The 26,927-nt window shown below is 33.3% G+C and overlaps 3 protein-coding genes across 4 annotated transcripts; 1 reads left to right on the top strand and 2 right to left on the bottom strand.

Annotated features, from left to right (window-relative positions):
• Positions 1–470: 470 nt before the first annotated feature.
• Positions 471–3,833, top strand: LOC110102829 (zinc finger protein SHOOT GRAVITROPISM 5). Its single transcript, XM_020831312.2, has 3 exons — positions 471–979; positions 1,449–1,869; positions 3,126–3,833. The coding sequence occupies exons 1-3, from the start codon at positions 871–873 to the stop codon at positions 3,724–3,726; spliced, it is 1,131 nt and encodes a 376-aa protein (XP_020686971.1). The 5' UTR covers positions 471–870; the 3' UTR covers positions 3,727–3,833.
• A 12,469-nt stretch (positions 3,834–16,302) lies between these two features.
• LOC110102833 lies at positions 16,303–17,103 on the bottom strand. Its single transcript, XM_028697383.1, has one exon. It carries the CDS (start codon positions 17,101–17,103, stop codon positions 16,303–16,305), a length of 801 nt encoding a protein of 266 aa, XP_028553216.1.
• Positions 17,104–19,697: 2,594 nt separating this feature from the next.
• On the bottom strand, positions 19,698–21,227 carry LOC110102828 (barley B recombinant-like protein A). 2 transcript variants are annotated; one of them, XM_020831310.2, is made up of 2 exons: positions 21,072–21,227; positions 19,698–20,968 (listed from the first exon to the last, which is right to left on the bottom strand). In XM_020831310.2, exon 2 carries the CDS (start codon positions 20,843–20,845, stop codon positions 19,946–19,948), a length of 900 nt encoding a protein of 299 aa, XP_020686969.1. In that variant the 5' UTR covers positions 20,846–20,968; positions 21,072–21,227; the 3' UTR covers positions 19,698–19,945. The 2 variants fall into 2 exon arrangements, with proteins under 2 accessions (XP_020686969.1, XP_020686970.1); XM_020831311.2 differs by having other exon boundaries at positions 19,698–20,958; positions 21,072–21,223.
• Positions 21,228–26,927: the final 5,700 nt, after the last annotated feature.

The following is a 26,927-nucleotide window of genomic DNA, read 5'->3' as shown; positions in this document are numbered from 1 at the left end:
GCTGCCACGATAGATTTAGGATTCGGTTGACTATTTTAAAAATTGGGTCAGTTTGGGCACAGAATTTAAACCCATTTAATTAGCATGTTGGGTTTGGATTAGTCCGTAAACATGATTTTAACCTAAAGTCACCCATTTATTTTTTTTTTCCCTTAATTTTTGCTTATTGGTTTGCACTTCTTATTTTTAATCCACAAACCTAAAGACTATAGTTAACAAGATTTAATATTTGTAATCAAAACTTGATATCAAACGGGGTTTGGGTCATCCAAATTGCTAGTGGGTCAGGGTTTAGGTTCACCTATGCTGATTCATTTATCAAACGGGTATGATATCGATCGACCAAATTTTTATTGGGTTAAATTCTAAGGCTAACCCGTATGGACCCATAAACCTATTTTGATGCCTTTATAAGAGAGAGAGAGAGAGAGAGAGAGAGAGAGAGAGAGAGAGAGAGAGAGAGAGAGAGGAAAATAATAATATGAAAAATGCTTTCAATGATCGATGAGAGTTAGTTATAACATAAGAAAATTTATTTGAAAAGTGTGGCATTGCACTAACTAAAGGAAAGCCCAAACGGTGAAACTCCAGAACAAAGAGCAGTCCACTCAAAGCTGTTAGAAAGCTGCCTTCCATTCTTTAATGACTGTGCCCAATGCCTTCATAAAAAAGACAGCAATCACAGAGAGAGAGAGAGAGAGAGAGAGAGAGCTTTCTATCTATCTTCTTCCCTAAGCTCTTTTTTTCCTCCTGCCCACCACCACACCAAATTCTCTCCAAACGAACCCCTCACTTCTCCCCCTCTTCATTCTATTACAATCAAAGCGATCAGTCTAGCTTCAAAAGCAAAGCTCCTCCTTTTACTAACCAATGTTCCGAATCGCAACCTCACAGCTTCCGCCCGAGGAATTCGCGCCGCCTTCCTCCGCCGAAAACGCCGTCACCCACAAAAGGAAACGCCGGCCGGCCGGCACCCCAGGTACGTATATACCTCTACTTTATCATTTACAATTATGCATACGAAGTGTAAAATTGAAAATATCGGCCAAATTTTTATTAAAATGTTTCTAGTTTTTTCAGAGGAGTGTGATATGAGAAAATTTTATATCCAATGATTTCAAAATCCAATTTTTATCCATAAAAAAGAGATCTTTGGATAAATCTCAAAATGATTATAATATTAATTTCTCATCTATTATACTCCATCTCAAATGAAAATTTGAACATGAAAATCTCAAAATTATTTGGATTAGAGCGATATAATTTCTCATATATTACGCATCTTGAATCAAATTGAAAAAAAAACAAATAATGACTTCAAAGCTTTTAGATTTGTATTGAGATTATTGAAAATTTAGATATCACATATAAATAACACTAATCTCAATATAAATCGAACATCTTTGAAACCCATTCTAACTTGTTCTGAAAATTGGATTGAAATCCAGACCCAGACGCAGAGGTGATCTCTCTCTCCCCACGCACCCTCCTCGAATCAGAACGCTACGTATGCGACATCTGCAACCAAGGCTTCCAGCGCGATCAGAACCTTCAAATGCACCGCCGGCGTCACAAAGTGCCATGGAAATTAACGGTCAAAAGCAACCTCGCATCTTCCGGCGCGGCGGCTGCGGCAAAAAAGAGAGTTTTCGTGTGCCCGGAGGCCACCTGCTTGCACCACCACCCGTGCCACGCGCTCGGCGATCTCGTCGGAATAAAGAAGCATTTCCGCCGCAAGCACTCGGCGAATAGACAGTGGGCCTGCGCGCGTTGCTCAAAGGCTTACGCCGTTCATTCCGACTATAAGGCCCATTTGAAGACTTGCGGCACGCGCGGCCATTCCTGTGATTGCGGCCGCGTTTTCTCCAGGTCAGGCACTCATACGTTGGATATTTTTTTATATTATATTTATTTAAATTAAATTGGAAATATATTTCATAAAAAAGTTAAATCAGAATATTTTAGAATTTTTATTATTATAAATTTTAAAAATTTTGAATTTATTTTGAGATATATAATAAAGGTTTAAAGTTAGATTAGACATTTGAATTTTTTGTAAGGCTATTAATTTATTTAATTGTCTAATGATTATAAATTTTTATTTAATAATTCTAAATATTTTGCCTCACTATTTTTATATAAAAAATCTCAGGATACTTCAATATAATTTTTCTTTTCAATATAATTTTTGATTGATTTTTTTTATGATATTTTTTCTAAGTTAAATTCAATAATTTTGGGGGTATAGCATGACCAAAATTTTAAGAGATATATTCATATATATATATTCTCATCTACTTCTTAATTTACTTGAATTATTAGGATAAAATAAATGTTTAAAATTATATTATATTTTCTTTTATTTAGTTAAGACTGTTAATCCATGTTGCTTTTTATTTCTATTTAATTGTCTTTCGATTTAAATATTTATTTTATAATTCGATAATTTGTTTATCATGATATCTTTATATATTATTTTAATATAAAATTTGATTAATTTATTTATGTATTATAATATTTTCAAAATAAATTCAAGATATATCATCATCAAAATTTCATAGATATTTTAACAAATTATTCAACCCATAAATTAGTATTTGAATTCCATTTATATTACATGCTGGCAAAGCTCCATCTTAAACACTTTGGCACTATTTTTGGCCCGAAAACTTCAGCTTTGTCCTCTGAATAATATCAATCACAAGAAGAAGAGACAGAATTCCTTCAAACTCATTAATAAATCGTTACAACAATTCCTAATATATAATATTATATAATTATTATTATTATTATTATTATTATTATTAATCATCTATATACACCTAAATTTTGGGCTAAATGTAAAATCATTCCAACAATTATTAAAAAGAATTTGTATTAATAATATTCAACATGTTGATTTTAAGATTAATTATGTTAAAATTATATTGTTATCTTGATTTAAGTTTTTTTTTTTTAAATTCGTCTTAATTATTTTTTAATCAGAATATAAAATTTTTATGAATTAAACAAGATATTTTTTTTCTTATTATTTTTTATGAATTAAACAAAATATGAAACACTTCAATCACATATGAAAGGGTCACGGATCGAACACCATTCCCGTTCTTCAATTTTCCCTGCAGAGTAGAGACTTTCATCGAACACCAAGACTCCTGCACCGCCACCAAGACCCGAGAGCCGCCTCCACCGCCGGTGGCACCGCCATCCAACCATTCTCACTCAACTTCCAGCCCCACCACATCCGACGACGACACCATCCCTGATCCACCGCCGCCGCCGCCTCCTCTTCTACCATTCATTCTAGCACCACCGAACCACAACAAGGAAGCACTATCGCTCCTCCCTTTCCTTCCCCACCATCCGTCTATCCCCGTCAACACCGCCGACCTCCATCTCTCCATCGCTCCGCCGGCATCACCGTCTCAACAGGCTAAGACGGCGAAGGCGGCGGCTGATAAGGCAAGAGAAGAGGCATTGCGAGATGTTCATTTAGCGGAGAGAGAACTAGTTGCCGCTCGTAGGGTAAGGCAGCAGGCTCAAGCTGAGCTCGAAAAAGCTTGCCAGCTCAGAACAGCCGCCGCACGGCAAATTCATTCAATTCTGCTTCAAATTACATGTGGTGACTGCCGGCAGAGAATGCTGAGAAACTCTGCGCCGCTCGCCGGCGGCAATAGTTTCAGTGGTGATGATGAGAGTAGTGGACATAAATCCCTCAGACTTTGATTAGTTTGATAATTGATTAGTGGTGGTTGTTGTCAAAGTAATTAGCAGTTAATTATTTGTTAAAAGAAATGTTTAGTGTGAAAGCTTTAAGATGTTTAGCCTTTCAATTAGCTTCATTTTCAATTAGTTTAAGAAAAAAAACTTGGTTTTTTTTTCCTCTAAATTTTATTGTATTGATTTGATGTTAAATTTTTTGTTGAATGGATTAATATAAGTAGCAGAGATTTTAATAAGTTATTTTGAATTTGCTGATTGAGAACAAATTTGAATCTTTTATAACTTAAAATTTGCAATGTTTGCGGCAACCTAAAGCGTTGAACTCTAAGAGATACATATCTGGAGTTCAGTTCTTAGTCCATCTCCAGCCAAAAATCTCATTTTCCATTCTAAAACGCCGTAAAATTTTATAATGTGATAGTTTATGTCCAATGGAACTCTATTTTTCTTTTTTTCACGCGCTTTTTTATGAAGGTAACCATCTCTATCCTATTTCGCGTGCTTCATGCGAAGCTAAGAAGAATATAAAGGTAATCATTTTTTCTTGGGAGCAGGTGAACAGTCCGACGGCAATATTGACATCACACTGTTCACCTACAGATTTTTGACGTGATATTTGAAGTTCGAATGCAGCGATTTGCGGACAACATACAATGTTATACAGTTCGGTAAGAGATAATCTTAGTCGCTCAACTTGGCCTTTAGAATTTGCCCAATAGACTCATGAAGTCACCTAATAACTAGGTGAGATTAACCAACTAAAGAACCAATTTATTTTTTGTTAGATTAATAATCGCATGTTCATGGCCAGATATAAATTATTATATTGTTTAAAATTATAATTATAAGAGATGATGCGTGCTATAAATAAAATAATTAAAGTAGCAGTAAAAGATAGAAAATATAATAATTTTACGCTTAAAAAAATCAGGTTAACGCATTAAAAATATAACAATTTAATACTTAATAGTTTTTCCTTTTTTTACATTGATGTAATATCATTTTTTCAATTTATTTTTTTAAATTTGAGTGTTTAAAAATAAATATGATTTAAAAGAAATTTATTATTTATTAACTTTTATGACTTCGCATATGATATTTGCGTTCTGATAATCTGATTATAGACTCAAAAGATTTTAAAAATGATTTCGATCCATTGTGATACTGCTCGCATTGAAGTGCATGTGATTCACTTGCCATGGTTTTCAGTGTAATATTGCATCAGACAAACCACTTACCTCTCTCTCTCTCTCTCTCATTACTTCATTTATTTTTTAATTTTATTTAAAATGATAAATAAACAGATATAAAATAATTAGTTGGATGTCATATTTAAGATTTTAGAAAATAATTTTTAAATTATTAAGTATTAAAAAATATATAAACCAGAATACCATGATATAAATCCCTATTTTGTATTAAACAGATAGATATATATATATATATATCACCCTAAAGTGTCCTCTGAATAAAATATAAAATAATTATGATTATTATATTATAAGATTAGGATGCTTTTGTTTTTAATATTGTTTAATTTTTTGTCATTATAATATTTTCCGTTCTTGTTGGTTTTCCTTCATTTGATCATGTTCAATTTTTGTTATATGTTTACAAATGATTTCATCATTATTATAATATTTAAATATAATAAGTATTTATTATGTCATTGGATTCGACCACAGTCGAACAATCGAACCGCTAACCTCTCATTCTTCTGGTTCATTATTCGATTCGATTTTTAAAGCCTTGTATAAATCTTATTATAATGGTTTTAAATACTATTGAATTCACTTTACTACTTTTTTTAAAAAAATTAGTAGAAAAATTTGTAATTTTGTGCTAAAAATTATTTTAGAAAATAATAATAAAACTATTGCAAACAAAGGCTAAGATTAATATTGTTTATAAAAAAGTTTATATTGCACTAATTTCAAGACAAATTTAATGACATTAAAGCTCTTGATGTTGTATTAATTGCCATCATTATAAGGATGTGCCAATCAACAATATGCACCTCCTTGTTTGAAGAATATAATGCAATGGTTATATTTTAAGATATTATAAAAATAGAAATAACAAATTATTAAATACTGAAATGCAAATATACAAATATATGATTTATGAAAATATGAAAATTTAAAAATATTATACAATTCAAGTAAAAGAGTGAAAAAAATAAATAAACGCTTTAATTAGAAAAAAAAAATATCATAGATTTAGGTGTGATACAAATAGGAGATCGAAAGAGTGGCCCAATATGTACAAAATTTTTTATGATGAAATACATCTAATATTTAAATTTTAATTTAGAATAATATTTAATTTTAGATGAATTAATATAAATGACTGATTTAAAAAATATTAGGCATAAAAAATGTGAAAATATTTTTAAAATAAAAAGCTAGAATAATGAAATATTCAAATATGTAGAGGATTTAAAGGAAGAAGAAGACTAAAGAATAAAATAAAAGCAAGAATAATGCAAAGGAACATCAGCAATCCATATCTTCAAAGCAACAAAGCTAAGTTTCTATCATCAAAGCAACAAAGCTAAGTTTCCAATTATTAGAGGCCAAATGTTCAGATTCCAATTTAATTTTGCTTTTGATTTTTTGCATCCAATCATATTAAAAAAATAAAAAATAAAAAGTAAGAACTCTTTTTCTATTAATATTGATTATAATTATATGTCAAGCTCTAAGAAAAAAAATATTATAATAATATGTCACACCCTCCTAATAATTCCATTTATAATTAATAATAGGCTGAGGATTTTGCCTTCATTTGCAGATTAATACAAGTTAATTGGACAAATAACACAAGCCAACAAGGCTTAAGCACAAGACAAAGATTCATTTATCAACACTGTGCCCTAAATATGACCAAATACAAAATCATAATTATATAATTACCCACGGTTGCTTAACTTGGTTGATGGGCAAATACCGTTAGGAACCCTCCAACCCGTGCTCGATTTCCCTCGAGCGACAACGCCTAGTATGTGGAGCCCAATTAAGTGCGAGCCATGAGATTTCTGAGGTGGGTGCTTCTTTCTTCTAGGCCATCCAAGGATTAGTCACGCTGCCAAGCGCCATTTCATAGGTGGCAACAGGTGGATACCCCGTTTCTCAAAAAAAAAATCATGATTACATAGTTCATAAAAAAAGTTTCCTTTTACAATTTTTGTTGATTAATCAGCAACTTTTGACTCAGTTAAAAATTAAAAAAAAAAAAATCTATTATTTCTTTACTAATATACCATCTAATTCCTAAAAATTACTAATATACAACCTTCAATTCTTGCTGTGAAATTATAATTATGTTAGTTAAAATCTTATTTAAATCTCAACTATCTAAAAATGTGAATAATAATCTAAGCTATATGATGACAATAATTCTTATCCATCTAAAAAAAATTTAATAAAAAAAAAAAAAACAAAGCACATAACAGGACTTCTGGATTTAAGTACAACAGTCACTGTAGGTACAAAACATTCAAAAGGTCTACAATATCTATATCCAATAGCATTCAAGTAGCTGAGAACCAACTAAACAACAAAAAAAACTCCTGCTGCAACTCTGTACCGTTAGAATCTCATCACCTCTAATACAAAAACATAATTCCAATCCCATTTACTTCACCCCCCCAACTTTACTAGACTTTCACATGCAGCTATTAAACTTATGAACAAAATAGAAGCAGCCAAGCACAAAAAGGGAAGAGTACAAAGACAAACAACCAAACTAGTCAAAGGACAAAGCAAAAAATCAAGTAGTTTTAAAGCTGCTTTAAGAAGCAGTAAGAAAGCCGTCCCAAACAAAGCCTAAGTTAGAAGCAACAGCTGCTAATTGCATGAAACTGTGCAGGGCTCATAAGCTAAAAGAGCATCTTGAAAGTCAGTAATGGCATGGAGATTTCCTATTACCTTTACCACCCATCTTTTCTCTTTAGCTGACAGTCCCTCTTGAGAGGAGAGAGCAGTCCATGTGCTCTCATTACCTTCACTAATGGCTGTGGATCACTTCACATGAAAGACAAAAGAAAATGAAACAAAAAGTGACAGTGAAAAGCATTGCATATTATCTCAAGATATAAAGGGGAGAGAAAGAGAGAGAGGGTGGCAGGTCTGAATAGAAAGAGTTGGATAAGAAAGGAGTCATAGCTATAGCTACAGAAAAGGAGGACCTAAGGGTGACAGAGACAAACCAAGGTGACATGGGTTAGTGTAAAGAAGGTGAAGGATCTGAAGGTGGAAAAAGGTCTTTTTGGTACAAGAGGTTCCTTTTTTATAGCTTCTCTTTAAGCAAAGCAAGAGAACAAATCATTCAAGTAGGTTGGGGAATCCTTCAGTTGGGCATTGCATAAAGCTTAAGAGCAGATGGGTTTTTAGCTAACTTTGTTGCTTTATGCCAAAAGCCATTGTGTAAGATCACAAACAACCCATGTGAAGACTTGCTTTGGAATGCTAGCTAGAGTCAAAACTATGGAATCTATGATGGCATAAAGCTTGGTGGCCCTTTCTTCCCTGATAGAGATTGAAAAAAAGGAAGGAAAAAAAAAGGGAGACCAGCTTTGGTGAACTTCCCCTACAGCTTCTGAATCATTTAAAAAGCTAACATAACTTTGGTGTATTAGTTTTAATGGTGGGGTATATCCATCTTTCTTGTACTAATTACTCCTAATTTATATAACTAAGCTGAAGGATGGAATTTCTTAGGAGTAATGGTACAGTGCTCTACCCACAACCTAAAAAAAGATGTATTCATAAGTGATTAGGCAATAAGGACATCAATAGAGTTACCTAGGGTTATTATGCTTTCTCCCTCCCTTTCCAATCCTATATTTCTCTCTCTTAGTGCCTACATATCAAAATCTTTTAGGATTATTGGTGGGTAAGATGGCCTCTCTCTTTTCTTAAAATATGTTAAGCGGTCTAATTCATTTCTAAGGAATTCTACTATGATTAAATCTTTCATAAATCATGTTTTTAAGGAATAGTTGAGGCAGCAAGGCATTGCATAGGTCACCATTGACTTCAAAGATCTATCATGAACATCAACTTGTAAATCTTTAGGCTCAATTTGACTTTTGGAGAAGAAAGGAAAAAGGTAAAGAAGTTGAAAAGAAACTAGTTTTCACCTTGTTAGGTTGAATATATATATATATATATATATATATATATGTATATATAGGTTAATTAGAAATTGAGTTTTTATTTCTTGTGAGGGCACCAGTGAAACAAAACAACCCAATAATTTTTTTGCTCATTTTCAATAGGATTTTGTGAGGAAATGACAGTGAAAAAATGAATTTGATCACATTTCCAAATAAATAAACTTAGTTAACTATTAATTACAGATAAACCAAATACACTATCTGAAATTACGAAGTAAAATGCATTTACATTACCTCAAAGTCTTTCATGCCAAACATTCCCTAAATATGCATAAATCATTATTTAGACTCATGCCTATTTTTTAATCATTCAACAAAGCCCATTATAACTTCAGAATTCCTTTCCACAATAGCTTGTTAGCAAGTGAAGTGGGAGGGTACTGAGATTCGCATCCTTAATATAGTCGTGGCACGTTGAGAACTTGGGGTTCAACTCATTCGCCTAATAGCATGAGTAATAACACATAACACTCCATCATATGGACACTAAGGCTTCGTTTGGGATGACTTTCTTACTGCTTCTTAAAACAACTTTTTAGTATAAAAATTAAAATTTTTGTATTAAAAATCTGCTTTAAAAAGCAATTAGAAAGTCATCCCAATCGAAGCCTAAATAAGCTGTTAGAGCTAGCAAAAATCAACCTTACAAATGTCTCATAGCAAATACGCGATATGGAATAGTTCCTCCTCATTCAGTAAATCCTGCAATCTGACTCAGGCTTCTGTGATCCTTATCTGGCTTCCACGACCTAGGCTTGAACTAACTATAGTTTTTGCAACCCTTTGAGATCCCGATAATAAATCTCCTACCATGCAAACGCTTAATTGAGTCATCTCTGTAAATTACGGGTGTTAATAGGCAATTTCTGCACATGGACTTCTGTGGTTTGGCTGTGGAAATGTTTAGTAGTCTTACTGTTTCATTCTATTAGTAATTTCCATTCGGATTGAACAGGTAACTTCATCAATTATCCAATTTAGCAACCAACTCTTCTACATTTTTTATAGTTTACTATGACTCGTCCACAAAGATTTTCAAGAAATAGGGATCCTAAACATATACAAAACTCAATCTATTATATTCTAAATAAAATTTTAGATGGGTCTATTAGCTCTACTTTTAGGAGTTATCTAGATAACGTGTGAATCTAGATCATCTTATATTCTCCTAATACAAAAATGAGAATTGCATCATAAATTTTTAGCTTTTTATACCATTGCATTTTTTTTCTGGTTCCAAAATTTATATTGAATTTCTAATATGAAAGATTTTAATCAAATTTGATACCAACTGGGTTTCAATAAATATATGATTTTCAATTCATTGGGTGGCTTTCTAGGTTATGAATTTCCATCCAGTAGTCTCGTAGATCATTTCCATTTCATATGAACTGATTTCTTTTGTATATTTTATTTTTATCATAAGTAACAAATATTTGTTAAAGTTTAGAAATTGTGAACTATAAATTTGTTCTTGGCATAGAGTTTCCGAATGTTGGATTGTTCACTTCCAAAATATTTCTCCTAGATATAATTTGACTTATCAAGGGTTTATAATAGATTTAAGTGATTGAGATTTCATACACGCAAAGTTGGATGGTTAATTATCTGCAACATCTAGGACTAAACCTCTTACAGAACAACCTAAGAACAAATTTGGTATTCAATCCACCATACTCCACTGTTTTCTCTCCTCTCTATGCCGCGAAATGTGCTTGTCATAGAAAAGAAGATGAAGACCTAACAGGTCAACACTCTAGTTGTTTTTTGTCCATCCACCAACCTTCCTGGCCTTCCTACCTTCACAATTGGGCCATAAACCCTAAGAAAAAAATAAAATAAGGAAAAAATCACACCCCTCCCTACTTGCACCAAATATCACGGCCTCTCTTAGGTTTAGGAAGATAGTGTTTGGACCATTGGGCCTTATAAAAATTAATCATGTGGTCCAAGGGCAAGGCTATTATAACAATAATAGTGGGAGAAGTCTTAAAACATGTCTTCCAAAATCTACAAGAAGCCCATCAAAATATAAATTAAAAAGGAATCAAAATGGAAGCACAACAGATATCCTATCTCATGAGAAAATTAAGCCTATCAAAGTTAGGGACTAAAATTCCATACTCACAGGACCATCAAGATGGAGGCCTATCAAAAGATGCTTTCACAGTAATGGGAGTTGGACATTGCGAAAGACTGACGAAAGAAACCTATAAGTTCATTGGAACTCAAAGCTACTATGGAAACAACATATCTAAGCTAGAAAGACTGCAATAAGTAACCAACAACTACACTAGAGGTTAAGACTATTAGATGAGCAATAAATTAATGGAAACAAAAAAGGCATGGCAAAAGATTGTGGCAGGACGCCCAAAGACTCACTAGAAGTTGGACTACAAAACCTAATGGTGAACACTCGAAGTGAAGATATCATCAACATGAGACCAGGGAAAAATGCTCGTGGGCATCGGTAGCCTTAAAGTTAGATGAGAATAATGACCTAGTCGAAGAACTATAACGGCGTGAAATTAAAAAAATTAAAGAATTTTGAAAATAAACAATGAACAAAAAACATCGCCAACTTCTAAAAAATCAAAATCAAGCTGGAGGGACCCAGAGAAGAAAAAAATTCTTGAGACAAGCAAAAGCAAGATGAGAACTTAAAAAAAAAAAAACTATCATAATGACTTAAGGAGGGGTATTATTCAAAGCACAGTAATGAAAGAAGGCTTGACATAATTGCATCCATTTACAAAAGCAAAGCCTCCAAAGACAAATCTTAAGAAGAGGATATGCGGATAGCTCTCTCAAATTTTTGCAACAACGAGAGTGATCAAAAGATGAAGGAGAATTGGTCCGTTAGCAAGACTTCAAATAGTTAGTGAGCTTACCCAGTAAATTATAAGTACAGATGTCCATATTGCTCACTTGGACCAAAAAGTTGGAAGAAATGATAAGGGTGATGAATGTCATGGCCACCTGGGTGGCCGCTTGTCCAAGGAGTCGCAAATAAATATAAGACAGTGATAAATAATTGTCACTCGCCTTGCAGCACCAGAGGTAAAAGAAATCTTCTTCAATGAGCTGCTAAATAATAATGTGGAGATGTTGCCTGCCAAATCAGCTTAACAGGCAAAGCCACTTTGAGTCCTACAAACAACCTCGTACATCAAAGAAGTAATAACAAAGATAGTAGTTGAGAACCAACTCAACACCTTGGTTGATCAAACAATCGAAACAACAATACCACCAACCAAAGAAGCAAAAGCATGTCAGAGGAGATTACCCTACCCTGAAGAATATGAACTAGTTAAATATCCACATGATTTTGTTTTCTTTCAGTCCAAACTCTTTAATAGGATAAACCACCCAAAGCAATATCTCGTTTAGTTCTGTGCCAATTGTCAAAAGGCACAGATGGGGGCAATGTATCCTAGTCTGGCAATTTTTCAACGACCACCAATATTTTCTTTGAGTGGTATACAACACTCCAAAATTATTGGATGAGGATGCCAATGTCAGGATGAAATAGCAATTTTTCCAGCACAACAAAAGACAACAATCAACGACCTTATCACCTAAAACTCAAAATCCAAATGTGTCTCCAATGATCTTTTTTTATTAGATTTAAATAAGAATTTGACTTTTAACATGGGAGAAAAATGATTCATGTAGCCGACCCCACGTAGTGGGACAAAGTTTTTTTTTTTTTTTTGAACAAAGGCTTGATATTGTTGTTGTTGTTGTAGTAAAGCGAACATTAATTTCAATTCCAAATGAAGTAGACTCATTTGAAATGTATCAGAAGCTAAAACTCATTTAATGGCCCCAAAAGAAGTTAGAATTTCAAGCAACCTTTAGGTTGAACAAACAAGGAAAGAAGTCAATAGCTTCAAAAGCACCATTGAAGCCAACTAGCGAGTTGGCTGTGATAATAAAACTATGTTATGCAACGACCTTAATAAATAATAAACTTTCAAGAGGAAATATATCCAAAAAAAAAAAACAATGGTCTTCTAAAATAGAGATTGCAAATCCAATGAGAAGAGATTGGATGATACCAAAAGGCCAAAAAAGCTCAATTACCACACGTACCATCACCTGCTAGAGTGCTAGGCCACACACTTAGGATTGCAATATTTTCAAATATTGAGTAGAAAATAGCTATCTATTTGGAGAAATCTAGCTCCTCCGAGAGTTTCCTTCAAAATCCAAACAAGGTAACATCAAAGGTGGTAACTAGCTCATTAACTTCAGAACCACCCAAAGGTCAAAGTGTCAAACTTATAATCCTAATAGAGGGAGAGTGGCAAACATCTCTCTCTCTCTTTGGCAAGCACATGCACATGCAAAATATGATCAAGCTGTCGGAGTGCACTCCTAAAGTGGAGTTAAAAGACCATCTCAAGCCAATGTACAAGTAAAAAGTCACCAAAAAGTTAATATCTCTTGTTGAAGCAAAAGCATAAAATCCTAAGCAACAAAACTCTATTCAAAGGAAAAAAAATTGATTGAAACAAATAAATTTGTTCAAGGCAAGGGAGGAACATCCATTACATGGTCGCTCAAGCTGATGGATTTTTTCTATTCATCGGATCCTCCAAAAGCTAAGGAAATAATATTGCAAGGACACTTGCAATGTAATATCTCCAATATTAGAATCATATGACAAGTCATATAAGTCACAAGAAAAAAAAGCTAAGCCTATGATTGTCTATTAGTGGGCTTTAATTTACTATGATACAATTGCTAAGACACTGACCATGATGTAAATAATTCACAAGTTCCATGGTGATAAGTTCAAGAAACTGTTTGATATATCTCACCTTCAACTACAATCAAAGATAGATGCCCCATAAAGTCGAGATCCAATCAAGTGCATCATCAAGATGAACTTAAGATAGCATCTTGAATTCATAATAGGTTGATAGGCATAATCCGTTAAAGATCATGAATTCATATAAAAGGTTGATAGGCATAATCCGTTAAAGATCATGCAACATTATGTTGATAGTTACAAACAATACTAGAGATGTTGATACTATTGGATTAGTATGCAAGCAAAGGCACAGATAAAGTGAAAGACATTTACCAAAGATTAAGAGTCATGATCTTATAATAATTGTAATCTAGAAGGAATAAAATGGTTCTATGCTCCGTGAAAACCCTAATAGATAATTTTGTTATTGCTTTACTCGAGGCCCACCTCACCACTTCAGTCATGTTTGAAATCAGGTTATCAGTGATTTTTTGGATCAACCTGAACCATATCCAAAATCATTAGGGATCATGAACAAATAACCAAAACTTGATCTTTTCTATCATGTTTAATGTTCATTGTCGTGTTGTAAAGTATTGCACCCTTAGCTACCTAGAGATCTAAAAAATTGATGTCAACAACAATTAATGGATTATTTAATTATTCCATAATCCTAATTCCCTCATGCTCGCCTCACTGCTTTAATCCTTCTTGAAATTTAGTGGGTTTTCAGATTAACCTAACCAAATTGAAATTTACTAGCAATCATAAACAACTCACCAAACAATTTTTTCTATCATGTTTGATGCAAGCTGTCGTTTTGTGTAAGGTATCAACACCCCTAGCTACATAGAAATTGAAGAAATGGATTTCAAGCACCTATATTTCCCTTTCCTTCATCAAAAACACTTTTGACTTATAATTTGATTTAGCTTCCCCAATAATAGGTAATGAAAAACAATTTATGAGGTAATAGGACATAGCACAAAATTCTCCTTCTTACAAGTGGATAAAATGCATTATTTGCTTCAGTAATGCACACCTCAAAGTGCTCCCAAGTCCCAACCACTAAAATAACTATACATATGCCCTATATTGCCTCTTCTAACTCAATACTCTGCCCTTGCTAACCTAACCACAACCTTCACACCCTACATGAAAATAAAACAAATTTGAAGGAAAAAAAAAAAAGCGAACTTTCATCACTCTTACCTTTTTCTAACATTTTTCATTTTTCATAAAATTCTTATTGTATCTTCCATTCCAATTACCAAGAAAAGCAACAAATTCACCAACCACATTGATCTGTTGATTGGGAGCTTTGGCTATCAACCAAGAGGTCTTAGATTCGAAGCTTGTATATATGATGTGTGTGTGAGTTTGCCTTAATTGACTTAAAAGACCCAAAAAAAAGCTTTCAACTTCAAGCATTTATGTGCTTAAGAACATATTGAATGTTGGGAAGAATTTATCAAACTTAGAAAATTTTCATCACCATAAAATCAAATCAAGTTGAGAAAGTTGTTGACTAATTAATTCTTCTAGTGTGACAATTGCAATAGCTCAAATTCACAATCATAAAGATACTGTCCACTTTAATCTAACGGACTCATAGTTTTATCCTATTGATGTAACTTTCTAGGAGGGCACTCATCCTAGAAGTGCTCTAGTATAAGCACGCTTACCATTGAAATTTTATTTCTAATAAAATTTCAATAATTACACTAAAATGTGCCTTCCGACGACCCAGTTAGGAGAGTAGAGGTATTAGATTTGACTTGTGTTAAGAAAGGTAGGGGTAGACCTAAAAAGACTTGGTTAGAAAATATTAGGAATGACCTTTCTTTATTAGATTTAAACGAGAATTTGGCTTTTAATAGGACACAATGGAGAAAAAGGATTCATGTAGCCGACCCCACGTAGTGGGATAAAGGCTTGATGTTGTTGTTGTTGTTGTTACACTAAAATGTGCCTTGATGTATAGGACAAGGTTTAAAATTGCGTATTCGGGTATTGAGGCGTTTTTCGTTCGTGAGGCGAGGCGTAAGCCTCAAGGCGATTTGAGGCGTAAGCCTCAAAATCAAAAAATTGCGTAAACATAAAATAATAAATTTTGTATATACTAATGAGTAAATAATATATAAAACATAAAAATGCACAAGATAAATAGCAATGACATTAACATATCACATAAGAAGTTAGGAACTCACTAGTCATTAGCATTATCATCACTCATCAGTCATCACTAAGGGGGTCTTCATTTGAATCATCATTATGATGAGCTGCTCTCTCCTCTTCCCCCTCTCCTATAGAGTCCAATATCTCCCAATCAGCTTCTTCTTCCTCATTATTAGTTATCTTCCTCTTTCCTAAATAGTAAATATTTTTGAACAATATCATAATGAATAATAGTGTAATACATTAATAAAAGTTTAAGAAAAGAAAACTATATTATTTATATACCTTTTTTGATTTGTTCTTGAGTTGTGGTGGATGTGGATGCTTTAAGACCATCAAAGAAATAAGCATTTAAATCTTCATCTTGTAATTCAGACGGCATCACTTCAACTTCATCATCTACAAACCACTCATCATCAGATGCCACATCATCGCAAAGCAAAGGATCTTCATCATCCATTAATCATTTTTTCTTCAAATTTCTATCTCTGAGTCTCCTATTATACATAATGTACACCAGTGAGTTCATCCTCAATGTCGACAAACGATTTCTCCTCTTTGTATGTAATTGGTTGTAGGTACTCCAATTTCTTTCACAGCCAGATGAAGAGCATGTCAAGCCCAAAACTTTCACAGCAAAACGTTGTAATTCTGGAGTCCCATCACCAAATTGAATCCACCACTCAACTGGAGATCGTTTGGCAATTGTATCTTTTGCTTGTTGTAATCCAAAAAAACCTTCTTTGTTCCTAAAAGGTACCAATTGCAAGTCAGCATTTGATCTTTCAGTTGCATCACTTATTAGACGATCCATGCAATGATATAATCCCAACTTTATTTCAGGGTTTGTAGACTTGTTCTCTGCATATTGATACTGAGGGTTTAGGTAGTAGCCAGCGGCATGCAAGTGTCGGTGAAGCTGTAGTTCCCACCTATCATCAATAATATTCCAAATTTCCCTAAAGCTTCCCTCACTGCCTCCTAAGTTGGAGGCAATCATCTCTTTGGCTTCATCCATAGCATTGTAGATGAAACCCATTGCAGGCTTCTTCTCAGCATCCACCATCCTTAAAACATGAACCAAAGGTCTAGTGGTTGTAATGGCATATAAGACACTTTGCCAAAATCTGTCATTTAAAACAATCTTTCTAATCTCTTTTCCCTCAGCCTTCTTCGCCCAAGCACAACTCAACCACTGTGTAGATGTGAACATAGCCTCTAAAGGTTGTCTGGCATCCAGCATGCTCGTACGTTGCGAGTTCATTATGCGTATTTTATGCGTTCGTTGTGCGTACGCCGTACTATGTTTAATTTATGCGTATTATCATTTAATATGTAATTTTTTACTCAAACCAATGTAAATAACATTTATACACAGAATTGAAAGATATATTCTTTAGTGGTTACATCATGAGTTAAACTTTTCTTCAAGTGGTCTCGCATTATATAGTAGAAATATGAATGTTGAGCAATAGTAAGTAATAAAGGCTCATAAAAAATCAACCTACCCTCTTATCCTCCCAACCATACCTGTCTAAAGGCTCATAAAATATATAATAGAATTTTATAAATAAAATTTACTGCTGATGTGTGCGTGTATCATGCGTGCGTTATGCGTACTCTATGCGTTCGTAAATCGTACGTTGCGAGTTCATTATGCGTATTTTATGCGTTCGTTGTGCGTACTATGTTTAATTTATGCGTATTATCATTTAATATGTAATTTTTTACTCAAACCAATGTAAATAACATTTATACACAGAATTGAAAGATATATTATTTAGTGGTTACATCATGAGTTAACAAGATCTTTATCTGCAAACAAGTATAATGATTATTTTAATAACACAAAAATGTAGAAACACAAATCATAGACCTCCCCTCAGCCCATCACAAATTTTGGTTGAAAACAAAGGCAGATGTGCAACCCCAACAAAAAAAAAAAAAAAAAAAACAAAAAAAAAGTGTGCAACCCCAACTATAGTTCTCAATACAGGAGCTCTCTACAACATTGCATTTCATGATGAACATATAAAGCTCATGAAGAAATGTCAACAACAATAACAACATCAAGCCTTTATCCCACTAGGTGGGGTCGGCCACATGAATCATTTTTCTCCATTGTATCATGTTAAGAGTCAAATTCTCATTTAAATCTAATTAGAAAAGATAATTTCTAATATTTTCTAACTTAGTCTTTTTAGGTATACCTCTACCTTTCTTAACATAAGCAAAATCTGCTACATCTACTCTCCTAACCAGGTCATCAGAAGGCCGACGTAATCTAAGGAGACTCTCTCTAATCTTATCTGCCACAGGAGCTACTCCAACTTTTCACGTATATACTCATTTCGCATTTTGTCTCTAAGAGTAAAGCCACTCATCCAACTGAGCATCCTCATCTCTGCAAAACTTAACTTAATTTTATGCTTCTGTTTTAATGGCCAACATGTTGTGCCTGCATTGTAGGTCTCACCACCATCTTAAAGAATTTTCTCTTAAGTTTGAGGGGGTACTTTTCTATCACACAACAAGCGCGATGCATTCCTCCACTACAACCATCCAAATTGAATTCTACTAATAATATCCCCATCTATTTCACCATCACTTTGAACAATAGACTCAGATAGCTAAAACGTGTACTCTTATTAATGACTTGATCGTCAAAAGTCACAATCCCCCCACTAGATCTATTACTACTAAACCATGTATTCGGTTTTAGATCTACTCAAACGAAAACCTTTAGACTCTAAGGTTGACCTTCAAAATTCAAGTTTACTTTCAACTATCTCTCTAGTCTAATCAACAAGAAGAATATCATCAGTAAAAAGCATAATCAGGATACATCCTCTTGCAAATGTTTAGTAAGAACATCAATGACTAAAGAAAAAAGATACGGGCTTAAAATTGATCCTTGATGTAATCCAACTAAAATAGGAAAAAAAAAAAATGGTCAAACCACCTTGTGTTTGAACACAAGCAACATCTCATGCATACATATACTTAATGACTTAAATATAAGCACTATTAATCCCTTTCTTTTCTATAACTCTCCCGAGCACTTCTCTTGAAACTTTATCATAAGCTTTATCTAAATCAATAAATATCATAGGTAGATCCTCCTTATGCTCTCTATACTTTTCCATCAAACCTCTTAATAAATATATAGCTTCCATAGTAGACCTGGCATGAATCTAAAATGACTTTGAGAAACATTAGTACCACATCGTAACCAATGCTCAATAATTCTCTTACATAGTTTTAAAGTATGACACATTAACCTAATTCCTCCACACACTCTTATGCATCACCTTTATTCTTAAAAATATGAATCATCATTCTTTCTCCACTCATCCAACATCTTTTCATCTCCTAACCATTTCCACACATCTATTGGAATATTATCACGTCCAACAACTTTTCCACACTTCATTTTCTTTAAAGCCTCTCTAACTTCAATTTTACTAATACGCCCGATAAAAACAAAAATGTCTATTTCCATTTAGGATGCTAAGGTCACTAAAATCAATCATAATGCACAATGAAGTAATCAACAAAAAGGATCATAAACAAACAGGCCTATTTTCATTGCCTCTTAAGAAAAGCAATAAAGCAAGATTTATCATTTGCATAAACTTTCATATATGCCCCATCATGCTCATAATAGTGAAGCAACTAAAACCATGTCAAGGCAGCTAGTTCAAATAAGATATCTAACACTATGATTAACTTGTATGACAATTTTCATATTGCACAAAGACAAATTAAAGAATCCAAAAATCAGATATATAATGACAACAACCACATAAAAACAGACAACATAAACCCTGTCACAATTAAAAGAGAGATAGAACAATGTAAAAGAAAGAAAAATATTAATAGGAAAAGTTATGATAAATTAATTAAGAGGCATAAAACCACAACAATGTCCAGCTAGCCAGAATCCTAACCTTGAAATGCATACATATATCACCAATTAAATAGAATCAAGTTCAACAACCTAATCCGACAGTTTCAGCAGAAGGCTGCATGTTTATATGCACAGCAAAAAGAACATTCCCACGGAGAAGGTGAACCCTACCAAAGCTGATAAGCAATTTACATCTTTACCTGATTGTCACAAACTTGTTAGTACCATGCTTGGCCCAGAACGGTTTCAAGTCGATTGGGCTACTAAAATCTTGACCTTCCCCAGCAAGCTTCTCCAGCACCTTCTTGAAGGCACCCTGGCTCATCTTCCTCCCTGCAATGCGAGCTCCTCTCCTCTTTGTGCTCATTGGCAATGGATATATTGAAATGATTGTAGTGCAGCAAGCTGACTGCCACCCACCAGCACCCCACCTATAGCACTGCTGTGGGCGTCCAGTGCAAGTGCAGACAGGTGCGGGCATCCCGGATAAATCTAAATCAATTCCATTTATCACCATATCCATTGTCTTCTTTGCCGACCTCCCTCTCCCAAAAGGATTGGACGACTCTTCCCTGGGGGTTGTAGCCTTCTTGTCCTTTTTAGGCTTTGAGGCCTTGGAAGGGCGCCCCTGACCCTTTGATCTCTTGTTCAAAGATACCACCTCTTGTTGAGGAGCAGCAGGCTCCTCAATGGCCGGCACCCTCTCCTCCTTTAGAGGTACTTCTACGTTCTGCAGCATCTGCAAGGTATGCACGGCTGTTCCAGACACAGTACCCGCAGTGGCTTCAGGTAAAAGTGACCCATAACTGTGAGATTGTTCTTGATGGTTTCCATGGAAAACATTAAGCATTTTGCTACTATCTCTGTTACTATTATACCAAATGTTCCTTGCAAAGCCCATCGGCATGGCAGACGGCCCCGTGACTTCACATTCGCGCTGGATGTAGCCGCCCCCACTGCCTAAGCCGGAGAAGAAAGGCTTGGTGTCGCGTTCTCCAACACTGGGCATGAGTTGCAGACCTAGATTTCCTTTCAAAGGCGGAGCCCGGTAATAACCGCCCCAGTTTTGAATCCCCAGTGTCCCGTCGTCGTCCATCTATATCTTTCCGTTGACAAACAGTAACAGACAAGCAAATATGACGGAAATGGTTGGTAAAAATCGGATCTTTGATAGCTGCCCTGATCTATCCACCGGGCTCCACTCCAGTCCTACACACGCCTTAGAATGACATTGCCATTACAAGCGATCGGATCGAATCAAAGACGAAGCAGAAAACGAAAACAAATGAAAGAAAAGCTGAAGGGACATAGGGCGCGCTTACTTGGAGAAGAGCTTCTTCCTGTCTAGGGTTCTTTGCCGCGTCTCGAGGACGACGAGAAGGGGCATTTGGCTGAACAAATCTGGATATAAACAAAAAAATATTGCAGTGTTTGGGAATTAAATCTTGTAAATAAGTTCGTTATGACTTCGAAACCGCTGGTTTCTACTAAAAATATTTATGTAGTTTTGAATAAAAATATTAAGGATATGGTTCAGTCAAGCAGCAGCTGTCTTTAAAAATAGCTTAAAATAGTTGTCCAAATAAATTAATTTTTTTAAAAAATTAAAAATTTGTATGATTATAATCATTTAAATTTTATTTTTTTTGTTATTATTATTTTTGGCAGATATGGGGATTCGAGTTTTTGTGAGATCGGGAGAAAGGCCTTCCATCGACCGTCAGGCCTGATCTCTAAATTTTATTCTTCAATTAATTTTATGGTTGAAATGACGTCATGATTAGACGAACTCAATTATATCACGAATATGCTTATGCAAGTCAAATTAAATATAAATCATGCACGCATATGTATAATTTGAAACTTCATAAAATCATTTGAGAGGTCAAATAACATGGGAATCTAGTATGCATGTAGTTGAAAAAAAAATGTTGCAATGAGATAGATCCACCAAACTCAACATCGCTAAATTTTGATATCATTAAGTTGCTAAGCTGTTTAAAAAACGTTATAGGATTAATGAGGATCAAGTCGGAATATTGGACCATCGAAGTGTGTGTGTGTGTGCATGCGCGCATCATAACCACGGTCGCACTTTGTCGTCGCTGCCGCCACCACCGTCGCCCTTCGTCATCGACAATCTCTGCCCGCCAACCCGAGCACAACATTTTTACACTTTATATTGTATTCACTTAACTTCAAACCAAACAAAAAAAGTAAAGTCATGCATTTCTTTTACACTCATCCAAACAACTCCAAAGTATTCCTTTTACACCACATTTTTTTATACTGCGTTTCTTTTATATTGCATTAATTTTTCAACCAACCAAACAACCCCTTAAATACTTGTTCATTTAAATTTAAGCATGTCTTAAAATTCTCCCATAATAAATAATAAGAATACGTAATATTCCTACTTACAACTATTATAGTAGTTTAGTCGTGTATTACTTGTCCTTAGCCCATATAAAGGGTTATAGACTTGGCTTTTTTAAGACACTTGATTATCGAATACTCAACAAGTTTGATCTTTCCTATTATTTTTTGCATTTCTCTATTTTTTGGCGGATTTTGATTATCTTATTCTCTTCCTATGATCCCCCTTTCTATACCAATGATCTATGCATATGTTTGCATTAGAGGCCCGACTACTAGTTATTTATTAACAAATACATTTTCAGCTAACTAGCATTATATTAAATACAATAGTCTTATAAGCTTGAATAATCTCCGACTTACACAACATCTCTTCATATTTGACATAATATTATTAAATACAATAGTCTTATAAGCTTGAATAATCTCCGACTTACACAACATCTCTTCATATTTGACATAATATCATCCACAAGTGTTCTCAAACAAGAATTTTGTTAATCATATGAAGTCGTTATTTGTGTCACAAGCTCTTAACCTTTTACGATAGAAAAATCAAATTCTCATAACATCCATAAATTGCATGATTCACTTGCTGCCAATATATTCATCATCTTTTGACACTGTTTATTAAGAGTACACAATATTGTGGCCTAAGTTCAATCAAATATACAAAATATATGAGAATTAGTGAACCTAAAATATTTTTACTTGGTCTCATCATTGTCATATCAAGGAGTTAAAGGTATGCCATCTCTCATATAATCCTTTAGATTGTTAGGTATAGTACAAAAAGGACCCAATGATATAGCCAAAAAATAAAATTTCAACCATGGATGCTAATAATCATGCATTCAATATAAAAGTTAAGTATTGATATGTGAGGCGAATGCATCTTGTCTGAAAAAAGAAATTGAAAAAAGACTACGTGAAGAGGTGAGTTATCTTAAAGCATAAAAGCACCATTATTTTATTAACTTAAACTATAAATGCCCGAGAAATTCTCAAGAGTATTGATATGAAAAGACCATCGAGAAAATATATCAGCAAATACCTAAAATAACCAAGGCCATGAGAACAAGATTTCCATAGTGCATGGTGTATATAACATAACACATAAAAAGATGAATACACTTAGGCAGGAGAAACTTTGCATCATATATATAGTTATGAATTCCATCATATTAAAAGGACATCAAGAGTAAGGCAATGTGATGCCTCATATGTAACCATTCATAAAAGTATTCAAAATATCAATGCCATGGAATTACAATATTGCAAAAACTAGAGATATGTATAAACTAACATAAATCAATGAGAGTCACAACAAAAATCATAGTGAACAATAGAAGGAATTGTCCCAAACACACTTCTAGCAAATGTTGCATAGAAAGGCAACAAAAAATAGTTAACATGATGTATACTAATGAACATAAAACTATCATGTAAAATATATATGTTTAATGCAAGTCTTAATTTTCATCCTTAATAGCTCAACAACTTCTTTTTAATTAAACAAATAGAGAAATATAATTTGGCAACCAAAACTTTCATATCAATATTTTTATCTCAGAATTTTCTATTATTCTATTATTTTGCTCATGTTATAAATAATAAAATGTGATGTGAACCTCAAGAAGTTAAAATCTTCTTAAGATTTAGTAAAGGATGTTATATTAACATAGAAAGGAACATGCACGGGCCGGGTAAGGATCATCCTAAGTGAAAAAAGGCCCCCATATGGAATGCATTTTTAAGCAGCTCTAAAGATAAGAAATGATCAAAGAAAATGTGAATATGGGATTTATTGCAACTTTGGCAAAACACAATATGATGGACTATAAATTAATCCTTGGTTTTAAGGCCATCATTAAGAATTCCTCAAACCAAGATAGCATAGTTTATAATATTGCCTTTAAACTAAACAAACTTTTTCTATCGAACAATTAGAGTCGAAGAATGAATGAATGCATAAATGTACTTATTAAAGAAGTTCTTACCCATCCAATTGCAAGTATTGCAAGAAGTTTGCTAAATATCATTGTTAAGAATGCGTTGAATGTATGTATAGTTAGTACAGTTGGCAAGCAATAACTCACATCAAAGATAAAACCACCAACCCTAGCATTGCTATTACAATCAAACCATTAATTCCACCACATAGTTTAAAAAAATTTCAATTAAATATTCAATATTCTTTATGAAGCTAGGGGTTAAGGAAAATAAAATGTTTGCTATTATTTTGAATTTTAAATGAAAGATGGTGTCTAATTTTTATGCAAACTTTAGAAAGCTTTTCAAAATATGAAAGTTTTGTAGTTTGATTTATTCCAAAGGGAACCATAAACATTGGAGCATCAATTACAAAGAGTAGAGTTGATATTATAAAGCTCACAAACTAGTTTGTCTTTGCAAAAGGCTTTAAGAATGCCTAGAGAAGGTATACATAAGCCACTGCTCTTTTAGGACAAGGAGATGACTTTCTAGCTAAGGTATGATGTGGATTTTATTTTCAACCATATTGCAGTGAAAGAATATATTAATAAGGCTCATTCTTTTTCCCATGTAGTCCTCTAGGGACTAGGGAGAGAGATAGAGCGAAGCCAAAATTAGAGGTAATTCCAAATATATAGTTGATCTAACAAATTATAATCTACTAGCAAAAGATAAATTTTTTACTTCCACCTACAAAGCGAAGAATAATGCTTATCCATGATTTTAAAACAATTGACAAGTTTAAGCATATATGAGGTAAGTGGTATACAAAGATAATCCCATAGGAGAGGGAGGCAAGCAAAACTAATGAGGCTGTACAGTTGCTCCTACATAGTAGAGTGAATTGATTTTGAGAAGTAGATATTAAATTTATTAAATTTTGCGCAAAATTTAATAACACTCCTAAAATAAGTCAGAAGAGAATTAAGACAGTTGACAGTGGGACAATCATTTTTTGCAAAAAAAAGTAATAAACCATCTATATATTTACAGTGAGACATAGTAGAGTCTTTGTTATTAATGCATTTAAAATTAGAGTTAGCACAAAGGACATTAATGACTCTAGGGAAAGCATCCATGCTAAACGTAAAAAAGAATGAGGACAATGAGTATACCTACCAAATAACCATTATTGGAATTTAAAAACCCACTCACCATTTATGATCACATAATAATAGATATTGATAGTGCACACCATAATTCAATTGGCATATGTAAAAGGAAAATACATATCAATAAGTTTATTATAAAGAAACTGATGATTCACATTGTAAATGCTTTCTTAAGATTAATCTTAGCACACAAAAAATTAGTATAGCTCGTGAAGTTGAAATCACTAAAAATCTCACTGGCAATGATGATATTTATCGTATCCTTTTCAAAAATAAAAGTAGACTAGACATGATGTATAAATCTCGGGAGTAAAGGCTTTATCCAATTAACAAGCAATTTTGCAATGACCTTGTATAAACTGCATCAAAGAGAGATAGTCCTGGAGTCATTTAAACTGTTTTAATACAAAATTTCTAGAAATAAGGGTAATGGAAGAATGTTTCACATGATTAGGTAGTTTAGATGTATGAAAAAAATGATTGATATATTGTTTCAATTAAGGAACTGCCAGTGATGTGCCAAGCATTTTTGAAGAAGTTTAATGTAAAGCCATTTGGGTCCGGGGCTGTATTGATGTCAATATCAAAGAGAGCCTATTTAATATCTTTATCATATTAAGCAAAGATGATGCCAATTTGATCTTCCACATATCGAGTAGGCCTAATAGGAAGCTTGATATGGCTTATTTGGAAAAGAGACCTTTCCATTAAAGATAGTAAGAAAGTGAGAGATGGCTTCATGGGTAATATACTCAATAGAGCTAAGGAGACTTGAGGGAGAAATTTTTTTGATATGATTATGATTCCCTAATTTTTTAATTTGATTAAAAGATTGAGATCATCTTCTCTCCTAGAGAGTCAAGAACACATTGCTTATTTTTTTTCTTAATCTAGCTAATCTCACTTCTTCCAGCTTTAAACAAAAATTGTCTAGTTTCAAGTGCATTTAAACTTTGATATTTAATTACACACACATATAATTTAATTATGCTTGAAATCAAAGCTTTCGAGAGTTAGCGAATGTAGGAGTTAGAATCTTTTTCTAGTATGTGCATAAATTAGATATTTCAGATATTATCTCAATTTATAAAGCATATTCTTATTTAAAATTGTTATTTTAAAATAATATAAAAAATTTATAATTTATACATCATATTCTAAAAGAGTTGAATTAATTATCATGTTCATGTAGCCGACCCCACGTAGTGGGATAAAGGCTTGATGTTGTTGTTGTTGTTGTTGTTCTTATAGATTGATTTCTATTATATTTTGACATATATCATACAATTAATTCAAGATGGATAAATATGAAAAAAAGTTGGATAAATATGATAAAAATTAATATAATATATTTTAGAACTGCTCATAGAACAATTCAATGGAAAGAAGAAGACAAACATTATTCTTATCTCATTAATCTTGAATTATGGATTAGATCACATTTGAGCTAATGTTTTACACATAAAATAGAATATTTTAAATTAAATATTTGATATTTAAATTAAATAATTATTTTATGAACCAGCTCTCTTTTTAAGGATATATATTTTATAAAAAAATAACTTTTTATGAATTCATTTTTTTTTTCTTTCTTTTTTTTTGGAGAAAATTCAAAGATGGGCCTACGCGCCATAATTCAAAGAAAGGGTTACAAATCTTAAAAGGGATCAATAACTCATAATCGCTCGAGGAGCC

Source organism: Dendrobium catenatum, unplaced genomic scaffold (assembly GCF_001605985.2).
Source record: "Dendrobium catenatum unplaced genomic scaffold, ASM160598v2 fragScaff_scaffold_920, whole genome shotgun sequence".
In the NCBI taxonomy this organism is placed as follows: Eukaryota; Viridiplantae; Streptophyta; class Magnoliopsida; order Asparagales; family Orchidaceae; genus Dendrobium; species Dendrobium catenatum.
The sequence above is the reverse complement of the archived record's forward strand: the minus strand, read 5'-3'. Positions and strand labels throughout refer to the sequence as shown.